Source organism: Macrobrachium rosenbergii, chromosome 4 (assembly GCF_040412425.1).
Source record: "Macrobrachium rosenbergii isolate ZJJX-2024 chromosome 4, ASM4041242v1, whole genome shotgun sequence".
NCBI lineage: Eukaryota > Metazoa > Arthropoda > Malacostraca > Decapoda > Palaemonidae > Macrobrachium > Macrobrachium rosenbergii.
Window position 1 is genome coordinate 45,279,768 of NC_089744.1, and position 14,334 is coordinate 45,294,101.

General features: G+C 37.2%; 1 protein-coding gene across 6 annotated transcripts in view; it reads left to right on the forward strand.

Moving 5' to 3' along the window:
- Positions 1-14,334, forward strand: part of ida (anaphase promoting complex subunit 5 ida) — a 202,497-nt gene that overhangs the window by 69,940 nt on the left and 118,223 nt on the right. For all 6 annotated transcript variants that reach the window (XM_067096145.1, XM_067096121.1, XM_067096138.1 and 3 more), the window contains exon 6: positions 6,590-6,738. In XM_067096145.1, the coding sequence (XP_066952246.1) occupies positions 6,590-6,738 (149 nt within the window). The remainder of the gene's footprint in view (positions 1-6,589; positions 6,739-14,334) is intronic.

The window sequence follows — 14,334 nt, forward strand, 5'->3', positions numbered from 1 at the left end:
TCGGTCAACTTTAACTCGACCGAAATGGTCGAAAAACGCAATTGTAAGCTAAACTCTTACATTCTAGTAATATTCAATCATTTACCTTCATTTTGCAATAGACAAGAAGTCTCTAGCACAATATTTCGATTTATGGTGAATTTTTGAAAAAAAATTTTTCCTTACGTTCGGGCGGTAACTCTGCCGAACATCTCAGAAATTCTTTTGTCACTTTGTCGTGATGTTTGCAACGTTTGATATGAGTCGTTACATAAAGTTTTATATATAAAAATGTGCACAATTTCATGTAGAATACAACAAAATATAACTCATGGTTGTAGCTTTTATCAGTTTTGAAATACTTTCGTATAAATCATGATAAATAGAAAAAATTCTACCTTCGGTTAACTTTAACTCAACCGAAATGGTCGAAAATTGCAATTGTTACCTAAAACACTTACAGTCTAGTAATATTCACTCAATTACCTTCATTTTGCAACAAACGAGAAGTCTCTAGCACTATATTTCGATTTATGGTGAATTTTTGAAAAAACTTTTTTTTTTACGTCTGAGCGTTACGAATTCATGCATTATTTTGTGATAATATTTTCTCTGTGTTGCTTTGATCGTTTTACAATTTGTTATATACCAAAATCATCGAAATTTAGTGTACAATACAAAGAAAAAAAAAACTTGTTAGCTTTAACCGTTTTGCTCACAGCGCGATTTGTATACAATTATATATGAAATTTTTTTTTGCGCTGTCATATATTTCAGTATTTATATATGATAATGATATTTTTTTTTATTTCTGATGGTTGCATACTAAACTTCAGGCAATGACAAAAAAAGGAGCCAAAAATGAACTCTTAATCTTAAAAACTAAGTGTGCTGTGATTTTTTAAAAAAAACTTTTTCCGCTTCGGCACTAACTCCCAAATGCCGCCGGCATATGACAGACACTTTTGTAAATAGAGGCTTGGCGTTTAAGGGTTAATAATGACAGATTCTGCAGATGACACTTCATAATTGCAAAAATAGGGAATAAGTCATTTAAGGCACAGAGACCTCATTATCCCACAATTTAGAACTTGCCTCATTGATTAGGATGCTTTGTATGAGAGAATTGATGCTGTTTCTCAGTTGGGTGATCAGACTGGACATTGTTCGCCTAACAATGATTTTCAAATTATCCAGGCAGTTTTCTATGAACATCTGTGTGTCATAGTGATAATGAGGAGTCTTTATGAGGCATCTCAGAATGTCATTGTGATCAGCAGTGATACGTGTCATGGTCTCTCATGTATAGTTCGTCCAAAAGGAACACCCATATATACAGTAGCAGTACAAGTGGAAGAGCAGTAGTTTCCTGTCTCGCTTACAGAAGGCAAACCTCCTTGCAATTATGTTGCCAGTTGCGCACAGTTTACGTGCCTCTGTTCTCTGTCTACCATATCTTTTAGGTTGTCCGTGATAATGTGGCCCAAGTATGGAAATTCATGCACAAATTCCAGACGATTTCTGAGGAAAATTTGTGGTTCTGCAATATGTTTAAGCTATCTTGGGAGCAGCGACAAGCGCTGGGTCTTGGTTTCGTTGTATAGGATATCAAATTCCTCTAAATATTGGCGGAAATGCCAATTAAATATAGAGGTGTGCCTCATTTGTGCAGCGTCAGGAAGAGCTTACTCTGTCAAATGCTTTTTTCACATCTACAAAACATAGGAAAACAGGAGAGTCTGATGATGGGTAATAGTTCAGCGATTCTTTCAGGATGTAGATGCAGGTGTCGGTTGAGTGTTTTGCTTTAAAGCCAAACTGGTTGTCAGTAGGGTGTAGAAAGGGGAGAAGTCTCACTAGAAGAACAGACTCAAGTATCTTTGACGCAATTGTAGTAATTGTAATCGGGCGATAATTGCTAGGGTCAGCTGTACCCTTTAGCTTTTTTATTAGTGGTATTACATGAACTAAGAGAAGGAAGTCTGGAAGAAACTGGTGAATTATGTACACGCATTGAATAGACCAGCTAGCAAAATGTAAATTACTGGATGGCAAAATTTGAAAGCTTCAGCAGGTAGACCATCACAGTTGGGCGATTTATTATTAGGTTGGTTGTTTATGGCATTGCTGATGTTACCTGGCGTAATACGATCGGCGAAATGAAACTGAATGTTATCAGTAAGGAGGTTATCTACATCCCTTCGGGAGTCTTGATTGATTATGCAATTTAGGATAGTGCTGAAGTGATCGCCCCACATTCTTGCAATAGCCACGTCACCGATGGCTTCTCCTACTCTCTGTGATAGCTTTTTAGTTTTGGGTTTAAGGGATTGAATGTTTTCCCAAAGATGAGGGTAATCGCCAGATTCTAATTTTCTAGACATTGCATCAGCTCTTAGGTGCTTTTCATTCATTCTGCAGTGCTTAAGGGTAAGCTGCAAGGGAGAGGAAAGTAAAATCCAAGGTAAGGTGATTTTTAAGATTTAGATGCAAAAAAGGAGCTTACTGGGGATGTGCCGTAAGCTTTTTGATGAAACAGATTTATGTGACTTCCTGACTAAGTGCACATCTCTTTACCAACTTTGCAATTTGCATGTCATACAGTGGAAGCTGTGGCTTTTATAGCTGTACTTAATGTATTGCTGGAGCTTCTATACTTGGCCTTTAGACTTCAAGTATGAGACCCTGAAAGCTTGAAAAAGTGTTCACTTGTGCACTAGTGCCACATATGAACTGCTGATGGAAACAGTCCACTACATAAATCCAGGACACACTGGGCCAACACCCAGCAAGGTAGCTAGAAGAACAGCAAAAGATCATGTCTTGGAACAAGTTAGCAGCTGGATTATGCCACCAGTATATGTTATCAACAACCACATTCAGCAGTGTGATCTTGTCTTCTGTGAAATCTGTGTGTGAGAGATGTCAGTGATTTTAAGGCCAGTAAAGCTTTGCTCTTCCTGTAAGATTCAAGGTGAATCTTTGGATTATCCAGCTGAAGGTATCAGTGAATTCTCTTGATGTGCATGTTCCTGAAATGCAAAATTATTATCAAAGATATGCTCAGAATTATAAGGTACATCTTGATACTTGAAACACTCAAAAGTTCAGAAACAAACTATAAAAACCTAAATATAAGTCTCCCTTCAAAATGTAATCATGTATAGCAACAGTATCACTACACAATGGCGGCACATCAGCGCAAATGCACTGATTTTGAGTGTCTTTCATGTGGCTACCACTTTGTATTTAAGATAATAATATTGAAGGAGTGAGAGAGAGAGAATGACAATGCATGGCCTGAAAAGATACCCATTCCTGAAGTAATAGCAAATAAGAGAAGACTGAACATAGAAAATCAGTTGATGCCAAATATCATTGAGAGAGAGAGAGAGACACACACGCACACACAGGCAGCCAGCTGGTGCCAAATACATGAATGAATGAATCATGAGATTAGGGATACAGGTATATAGCTTGGGGAGTTTCAGTCATTCAACAGTTACAAAGGTGAAAAGGAGTTGGAGTGATTGGGGAGCAAGTTAAAGAGATCCAGAAAATAAATGAGATAAAGTACAAAGATCTAAAGATGGAACTGGGAGAAGACTCCACAATTGCATTAAGAAGGAAAAGTTAAGAAAGGATGGACAGCAAGATATGTTGTATTTTACATGAAATTGTGCACATTTTCATATATAAAACTTTATGTAACGGCTAATATAAAACAGTGCAAAAAATTACGACAAAATGATGAAAGAATTTCTGAAATTTTCGGCCAAGTTACCGCGCAGACGTAAGGAAAAAGTTTTTTTTAAAAATTCACCATAAATCGAAATATTGTGCTAGGGACTTCCAATTTGTTGCAAAATGAAGGTAAATAAATGAATATTACTAGAATGTAAGAGTTTTAGCTTACAATTGCGTTTTTCGACCATTTCGGTCGAGTCAAAGTTGACCGAAGGTTGAAATTTTTTGTAGTCGATGTACGGTACGTCCACTTGGCACCCAACAGACAATTATAGTCGACGTATGATACGTCCAGTCGGCGTTTAAGGGTTAAAATACTCAGGCATATGCATTTTTACAGGGTTTTTCTGTTTTTAAACTATCAAAATGGGCAGTTCTAATTGTTTTTAGAGGGGTTTTAAGTATTTGCGGATTTTAGCTATTTGCGGGGGGTGTGGGACGCATCCCCCGCAAATATATATATTTGAAGAATTATTTTTATTTGCTAAAAGAAATTAATGTATAACTGGAATTATTATTCTTATATTCTTGTACATGAATGTGAAACGGGTGTAGAAAGGTGCGTCATTTTTAAGTTGCTAAAAGAAACAAACTTATTACTGGAATAATTATTTTTATTTTTGTACATATTGTAAATGTAAAATGAGTATACAATGGTAAACTAACATACTTTACGTTAGAGTAAAATCCCTCAAAATTGCAAAACAGCTGCTTCCTTTGGTAAGTGGTTTTTAATTATAAGAGATGGTTATGAATTGTTACATAAGCCAAAAGTTAAGTAATTTTTTTTTAAAGCCTGGCCTAGCACAATCTACCAAAAAAGAAATTCACTCCAGAAGCATAGCCAAGGACAGTATGATCTACCAAAAATGATACATGAGTATCCCTGTATATTTATTAGCTTTACTCATTTTGCCCTATCATGGAAATTGTGTAAAACACCCTGTGTTTATATCTTTAGTACATATGGCATTTCTCAGTGACAACTGTCCAAAGCAAGTTCATTTTAAGAACAATACTAAAAAGTACAGGCAGTCCCCGGTTATTGGCGGGGTTCCGTTTCTGAGGGTGTGATGATAACCGAAAATTGGCGCTTTTTCAGCGATTTTCCGGGCTTATCGGTGCCAAAAAGTGCGGATTTTCGGTTATCAGCGCCTCTGTTAGGTATGTATCAGCACTGAGGCAGAAATCGGCGATTTTGGTGCCGAAAATTGCTAATTTTCGTTGCTAAACAAGCCCCATAAAACTGGATCACTGTTAACCAAGCCCGCCGTCAACCAGGGACTGCCTGTAGTTGATCATTTTCTGTTTTTTTGGAATTAATGATTTTTCATTTCACCTCATAATATCATAAGTTTTACTTGTATGCCTGTGTGTGTGTGTTTACATCTACATATGGATTTCATCAGTATTGACGTTACCATCTCAAGTGTGTCCGTTCATGCGTTGTGTTTCTTAGTGCAGTATCCTGTTTGCTATTTTTCATTTTTGCTTTGCTTGATTTACTATACAGTACAGTATTTCATTAAAAGTTAAGTTGATTCTAAATATGATTATCACACATATCATAACAGTATAAAAGAATATTTTATCATGTAACTAAACCATTAAAATCTTTGGGACCTCAAATTTTTTTTTATTGTCTCTTGATGCAACATCCCTCCATCTATTCCTCATTTGTAATATGATCTTCCCATTGTACTGTAGCCGTAAATGTTAACATTATGTTAACATTTACAGCTAAGGGTACACCTTTTTTAAATTACCTCCAGTTTCTTTGTCAGTATCCATGGTTTTGCTCCATAGACTAGTACAGGTCTTAAATACCCATCTTAAGCCTTTGCTTCTTTACTAGTGGAACATTTTTACTTAGCGGTAATCTGGCTATCTCTCTATTTTATCCATGATGCAGCTTCTCCCTTACCACTCTCTTCTCAACTCCAAGTCTTGTAGGAGGTAGTACCTTCATTGCACGACATGATACACTGTAAGCATTACTAAAGGGTGTTTGCAGCATTCCTTTTGACTGTAGCTGCACCTACTTTTTAGCCTCTTATTTTACATCCATTCCTACTTCCTTTCTTATGTCTTGTCCAACCTTTCTATTACTTCTTAGTACAAATTTGGTATTTTCTCCCAGTTTAATGTTAGAGCCTAGTACCTTATATGTTATCGGGATCTTTTTATCTTGCTATCCAACCATTCCAACTCTCTCTTTTCACTATCTTAAGTTTTATATTACTGAACATCCCTTTGGCCCCTAGCTACAACCCCTTTCATTCCTTTTACTGTACCTCCATTCATGTTAGCTTTCTTCCATCATATTGTCCACCCTCTCCTAACAATTGTTTTATAGTGCAACTGTTAGGTTTTCCTCCTGTTGCACCTTTAAAGCCACCTTTACTGTCAATTTCCCTTTCAGCACTTAATGACTACATAGGTCCCAGCGCTTGGCCTTTTGCCTAAATTTTATATTCCAATTCCAACTAAATTGCTGAGCACCTCAGTGCTTTGCTTTATATATCAGTTTCATGATTCACTCATTTTCAGTTACTCTGCATAGTCCAGTATGTCCCCAAGGTAACAGAAATTATCTGCCTCATTAAGACTTGCTCATCTGTCACAGCATGTTTGTCACCTACCCACTCTTCCCATTTGCTCTTGTGATGTATTTCAGGCATAAAAAAATCTCTTAACTTCATATATTTTGACATTTTTAGAACCTGTTTTGACACCACCTGTTATTTTTGGCTCCGGAGTTCACACACATCCTGTAGCAACCACATGTCCAATTACTTGAGTGTATTTTTGTGTGTCCTTCCTTTATTTCCAGTAAAAGATAAATTGTTTTTTTTTTTTTCAGGTCTTTATGTTCGTAGATTAAATCTATCTTTTCGCCGTTTGAGTTTTTCACAAGTTACCTCACTCTACCAGCAGTTCAGAGACTACTATGAAGAATGTTTTGCAACAAACAGCACCCAGATGCAACAGCATATTGACACTGATATTCAGGTATTGTTTGATTAAATGATTTGCATAGTGATATGAATTAGATTGTAATTATAAATTGTAAGATTATTTCTGGGCTCTTTTCATCTGTGAATTCATTGCAGATGAAGAAATGTTTGGTTTGGTATTGTATTTCAGGTCAGTATTATGCTCTATATCTTTAAAAGTCATAGGTTATATAGTTGTATTTATTCAAGTTGTATTTATTCTGATTAAATCTTGTATAATCATTTATGTGGCAACTGCTTGAATTACTTTTCAAAAGAAATCCCCCATAAGGGTTAGCCCATTTATCAGTACAGGGGACCCCTGCTAGATCGTGGTTCAGCATTCACAGATTCAGTCATTCGTGATTTTTTCTGTGAAACCTATCTCCCAATATATCGTGGGAAAATTCACCAGGTAGTGGATTTTTTCAAAGAGCAATATTCAGTGATTACTGTATTTTCATTTTATTTTTGTGACTAAATACATTTTTTATGATGAAAAAATGATTTATTATTTTCATATAAGTAACCCAGTCATTACATAGTAATTACAGTACATAGCTAATGTATTTACTTAGTAATTACATCCTTAGTGTTTCATTTTTGTTTTTACCTAGGTGACAGCCCCACCCACTGTTGGGGAACACAGGAACAACCTGGCAGCCATTACTCAATTTGTTTTTGCCAGTTGTGGTGTTAATATTGCACCATTAGCAGCAACTTTGTTGGATTTTTTCAGTAGTTATTTCATATTTAGTGAAGTACAATTGTTTTGTTCTGGTTGCACTCAGTCTATAGGCAGTTTCTTGTTATAATTTGGATAGTTTCATGTTTCATAAAAGTAACTTACCAAGTAATTACGTAGCTAACGTTTCTAACTCGCGCAACAACTTTTTAATTTGCAGTAGTGCTGCTTCTGTTTTGTGTAGGTGACAGACCCAACCACTATTGGGGAACGTGGGAAACAACCTGACCGGTAAATGCAATTTGTTTCTGCCGGCTGTTATATAAACATATCGCGCCATTTGCAGCAGTTTTTTTTTTTTTTTGGAAGACCTGTAATTCATTTATGTTTGGTGAAGTACAATTGTTTTGTTTTGGTTGCTCTTATGCTAGGCAGTGCTTAGGCAATTTATTGTTTGCAGTTTTTACTAGTTTTCAGTGAATTACTAGAATTATGTCAGAACTCTAGTATTCACTGCTGTGCCGACTTAGGCTGCAAGTTGAGACTTATAAAACTTGTTACTTTCCTCGTATGATCTGTGCTAAGCATAGGGGGCAAGAATGTAATGTTCATAAATATGTAAAGAGAGAGATAGAAAGAGTAAAGCAGCTTCTAAAGCTGAAAAATGCTCTTATAGTTTAGAGTAAAGCAGCTTCTAAAGCTGAAAAACGCTCTTATAGTTTAGAGCAGTGTTTCTCAAATTTTTTCACCTCAGGGCACACCTATGAAAAACCAAAACTTTGGGGTGCATCTTTTAATATGGAAAATTTTAATATGGAAAAATTAGTCAAGTTTGAAAAGAGGAAAATGACAAAGAAGTACCTGAAATAACCAATTACTTTTAGATATATTTTACATTTAAGTATCCTAATGTGAAATGTGCTTTATGAGATTTCGCAGTTTTCTGAATGTTTGAGCTTAAATATGATAAACATACTCTCATCTCTTCATCAATGCATTTAATATTTGATCTATTTTTACATTTAATGTAAGTACAGAAAATCCTTGTTCACAGAGATACAATGTGGAAAACTGCAATAAAACAGTCAAAGCTTCTCTAGGTATTGAGGGATTCTTCTTTTGATTGAAATCCAAAACTGATCAATGGGTACCTCCTTATGCCTGATCTTTAAACCACGATTAGTAAATATGGCACCCAGCACCTCTTCTGTTAATGAAAAGCCAATGTCAACAGTTAAAATGTTAATAAATAGGTTGCGAATCCAATTATATTGCTCGGTGTGTATTTGTAGAAATTAATGGTTCAGATTGCCTTCTAGAATTGCTAAGCAATCCACTGTTAAGGTAATAAATTGTCTGAATGTCCTTCTCTAACCAAAGGAAACTTTTCCGAACAGCCTAAACTAGCTTTTCTTTTCCAGACTGCAAGTTTTTTGGGAATGTTTTAATTTTGTTGGTAGATGAGAGAAGTTTCATTTCCATTTTGCATGGGCACGTTCAGATTATTCAAGTATTGAAAGATATCAGTCAGATATCTCAATTTTGAAGTCCAAAACTCACATTTCAGAAGTTCACAAAATTTACTTTTATTTTCTTTCTCAAAAAATGCCAAGAGTTCTTGACGAAGGTCAACCACACGTCAGAGTACTTTAACTCTTGATAACCATCTCACTTCTGTGTGCAAAAGTAAGCTTGTGTGTTGTGAATCCATGTTTTCACAAAGTAGTTAAAATATACAATCTTTTACTGGTCTAGTCTCAATGAAATTTACCATTTCGACAACTTGATCTTGATCAAAAACTCCTTTCAATTTAGTACCAAATGTTTTTGCCACAAGGGCCTCTCTAGGCAAGAAACAATGGGTTTTTATAATGTTGGGATGGTGTTGCTTTACAAACTATCCCAGACCTTTAATAGAACCAGTCACTGATGGTGCTCCATCAGTACAAATCCGGACACACGACTTCCAGGATAAGTTCCATTTCTCAAAATAATGATTGAAATTATGAAAAATATCTTCACCTTTAGTAGTGGTAAGCAGTTCTTTGCCACAAAGATACTGATTTACTATAGTATCCCCATCAGTAAAGCAAATCAAGGCGAGTAGTTGCACTTTGTTGGTTATGTTGGTTGATTCACCAACTGGGAGTGCAAAGTATGAATCCTGAAGTTTATTACAGTAAAGATTTTCTTCAATATTGTTAGAGCATTTCCAGAATATGCCTATGAACAGTATCATTTGAAAAACGAATTTTACTTGTTTCTCAGCATTGTCTCCTAAAATAGTCTTTACCATCTTTTTACAAGCAGGCAAAATAATAGGTTCACAAGAGTATGTGATTTCATTTTTTTGGCTATAATTTTTGATATTTCATAAGAAGCAATTCGAGCTTTCTTAGATAGAATTGCTCTGCTTTTGAAAGCAACTGCTCGCTTTGTTTGTTGCTCAAGTAATCTTTTGAAATAACTAACATCTTTTCCTTGAAGACTGCAATGTGATGTTTGAAAGTGCTTACTTAATTTACTAGAAAGCATCAATTCATTTGACATTTTGCATCCACAAACCAAACACAATGGCTGAGGCTGATTTCCATCTCCAACCCCTGTGAAGCCATAACTTAAATAACTTTTGTCGTATTTGCAATTGGGTCTACTTTTATTTTTCTTGGCTGGACGCTTCATGTCACTTGAAATAGTTTCATTATTAAAATCAAGTTCTTCACTGGTACATTGCTTGTTTAAAAATCTGTTCATGTGTGGATAGTTTATTTTTTTAAATATATAAGAAAAAACCCACTAATTATAATTTGAGTGTCTTGCACGAGAACTTTGAAAAGTAATGTAGCAGCACTTGGGTATCTACTCTGCCGACTGACCGCAACCGCAAAAGACTATCAGAAGAAAGGCTGTCGAAAGGGAAGTCCCTTCATCCTCTGAACCCTGACTCAGATGTCTTTTCCAATGCCTCAGACATAGGTTGAGGAGCCCTGCTAGACAATCAAGAGGTCTTTGGGGGACATGGACTCCAGAACAGCATGACTTACATATCAGTGTAAGAGAACTGAAGGTAGTCTGCTTGGCCTTCAGAATTTTACTCACCTAGTCCGCAACAAGACAGTTGTGATGCAGGCGGACGATACCACGGCATTAGCCTACATCCATAACAAGGAGTTACCCATTCCTTCTCTCTCTGCCAAGCTGCAAGAGAATTACTGCTGTGAGCAGACCAAAACAAGTTACTCTTATCACTCACTTTATCCAATAAAGTTGAGTGTGGTGGCAGAGGAGCTGAGCCGTCAAAGCAGGTCCTTCCTACCAAGTGGACCCTGGATCCCCTGGGATGCCTAGATCTGTGGAAGTTACTGGGCAAGCCAGTGATAGACCTGTTTGCCACCTCCAGAAACCATCATCTTCCTCTGTTTTCCTCGCCAGCCCCGGATCTTTACATGGGCCACGGACGCCATGTTATAGGATTGGTTGAATCTGGACCGTTACGCTTTCCCACCCTTCAGCATGATCAGGGAAGTACAGGCAGTCCCTTGTTATTGGTGGGGGTTCTGTTCTGACGGTGTGATGATGATAACCGAAAATCAGCGATTTTCAGGGCTTATCGGTGCCGAAAAGCGCCATGCCTCTGTTAGGCTGATAAGTGGAAATCAGCGATTTTTGGTGCCGAAAATTACCAATTTTCATAGCTAGACAAGCACCGTAAAACTAGATCGCCAATAACCGGGGACTGCCTGTATTGTACAAGTTCGAGACGCATCACAGTGCAACCTTTACCCTCATAGCCCCATTTTGGCCTCTGAGGGAGTGGTTCCCAGACCTTTTACGTCTGTTGGTGGACTACCCAAGACTGCTTCCCCCAAAAAGTATGGCTACTCAGACAACCCCACTTCATCAGACACCACCAGGGATTGCTCACTCTTTCTCTGACAGGCTCCAGTCTGCCTGTAAGCTTGTCAGAGCAAAGGGTTTTTCCAAGGGAAGCTTCAGAGGTTATTGCAAAGTGCAGAAGGAAGTCTTCTAGCCTCGTCTATCACACCAAGTGGTCAGTCCTCTGGTGGTGATACCACAACCGCAATGTCTCATCTTCTGAGACCAATTTGACATAAATTGTGGATTTTCTCCTTTTTCTGAAGACTACCAAGAACTTGTCTTCCTCTAGCTTTAAAGGCTATTGGGTAATGCTTGGCTCCATTTTCAAGCATAGAGACCTGGATCTCTAACGATCTCTGACATTAAAGACCTGGTAAAGTTGTTTGATACAATGGAACACGAAAGAGACAACACTTTGGACTCGTGGAATCTGGATGTGGTCCCAAAATGGCAGTTGGGCCCATCTTCTGAGCCCCTTCGCTCTGCTTCTCTTCGGAATCTGATGTGTAAAAACTCTCTCCCTCTTTGCCTTACCTCTGGCTAAGTGCATCAGTGAATTACAAACTATTGACGAAGAGTGGGTTTTTTCTCAAGGGGATGCTGTTTGCTCCTTCACCTTAGACTTTCTGGCCAAGAATGAGGACCCATCCAAGCCCTGGCCTTGCTGATTCACTGTGAAAAACTTATGTAACTTCTCAGTCAAGGGGAAGAAGAGAGAGAATACTGTCTCGGGTCAGAGCAATGATATACTACCTGAATAGGACAGAGAACATCAGGGGCCCATCTAGTAATCTTTGGTGTTCATTAAAGAATCCATCTCGTCCTTTTTCAAAGAACACCTTATCATTCTTCCTAAGATATTTAATTAAAGAAGCACATTCCCAGATCCAGGGGGACATTTTACGAAACTTTAAAGTGAGAGCACATATCAGAGCGGTGTCTACTCCTTGGTTTTTAGACATAACATGTCTTAGACCTCCATTATTCAGTCTACCTACTGGAGGTTCAAGTCCATTTTTGCTTTTCACTACTTACAGGAAGTAGAAACAGTTTTTAACGATTGCAGTACCTTGGGTCCGTTCTATGTGGCTGGCATGGTATTGGTGAAAAATCATAGGAAGCACTCTTTTTCAAGTCTTGGGGAGCCCAGGGGTACACAGTACCTGGAGTATCCACCAGTCTTAGTGGGTAGGTCGTGGTTTTATCAGATGTTTTCAGAGTAGGTGACAGCATTGTCTGTTTTTTTTTTTAATCTTGGCACTGCACCCAGGGCAAGGTAACCTTATTATATGCTTTGCTAGCCATCGGGCATATCCTCCGCTACAAAGCTCCCTCTTAAGTAGAGGCGCCCCATGGCTCAACAGCCACGCCACTATAGGTTATGATGAGCACCAACCAGAGGCAGTATTCACCTGCAGTAGCTCTTACCAGGTAAGGAAACAAAAAGCATTGCATACAATGCTGGCTGATTTTTTTTTATTCAGATTCCTTATCATTCTTTAATATTTTGGAGTAGACTATGTTCATGTATCCCACCTCCATTCAATGTGGGCTTCAGCTATGTAATTACTTAAAAATTAAACGCAGAAAGTTAGAAATTAAACACACTTTCTGCAGGGGTATCATCTTTGAAAAGTGCAGTAACTAAGGGTATCACATCTTGTAAAAGTACACCAACTGAACGTGCTGTAATTACACGCACATACAGATTGCACCAGCACTTTTCTCTGAGGTTAACAGTGTAATTTTCAAGGAATGACACTTATACAACTCTTAGCTACATCTTTGATATCATTAATGAATTCATTTTATCAAATGAGCGAGTGAACAACCTCATCTCAAGGTCATGTAAATTCCTTGTTACAAAGACTTTGTGAATGGACATAATACTTGTGTGATATTTATGTACAAAAATATAAATATAAATTTTCCAAATCGATTTTACAGTTAAAAGCATGAAAACTTATAAATGTACTTCAAACATTAAACAAGCATTTTTTGCAGGGGTATCATCTTTGAAAAGTGCAGTAACTTTGCAAATGGGTATCACATCTTGTAAAAGTAAACTAACTGAATGTGCTGAAATTACTTTTGCATCATATATATATACAGGTACAAAAATAAAAATAATACATTTTTCATACAGATTTTACATATAAAAGCATGAAATGCATTTTTCATACAGATTTTACACATAAAAGCATGAAATGCATCTCATACAGATTTTACACAAAAGCATGAAATGCATTTTTCATACAGATCTTACACATAAAAGCATGAAAACTTGTAAATTACTTCAAAAATTAAACTTAACCACTTCAGCAGGGTTTCTCGACCACTTCTGCAGGGTTTCTCGAGAATTTTGTGTCTTAAAAAATCGCGTATGCCAATTAGTTAGGTTCCAGTGGAAAGTTCGTGTGTGTGTGAATTCGCGCAACTCGAATCGTGTAAGATCGAAGTATTACTGTATATTGTGGTTTCGGTATTCCTGTGAATACGGGGGGTCGATTGTATGCAAATTACGGTTCTTATTGATGCTGTGTATTTTTTAATTTTACAGAATATAGTTGTTGGAAATGAAATGTGCTTGTGTATTTAGGAGCAGCCTTCAGCTCCAAAATAGGAAAAATCCCAAAACCAAAACAGCTTTCCACGAGGGTTTTGGATTAGGTGTGAACCTGTAGCTATGAGTGAAGGATAACTCTTTAAAAATACAAATAATTTTCAGGTGCAGTATGTTGACAGAATTTATTCATCTCCAGATATGATGTATTAAATTACAGATGGGATTCACACCTCTCAGGTATATCAGCATCTCTTCAAAGTAAAGTATCTCCTCCCTCAACAAGCTGTGTTGGACTTCTGACATGATAAATCTCAGCTGTTGTCAGGTGCTGGAGTGGCTTCCATGGAATTTAGAGAGCATCATGTTCAGGTAGAGTCTGAATGTTGTGGGCTGACAGTCACTTTTTGCTAATGAAGTTCTACCCACCAAGACTTAAGGTTGGAACTGAAGGGCTTGCTGAAGTTTGTTCAGGAGCAGTGACT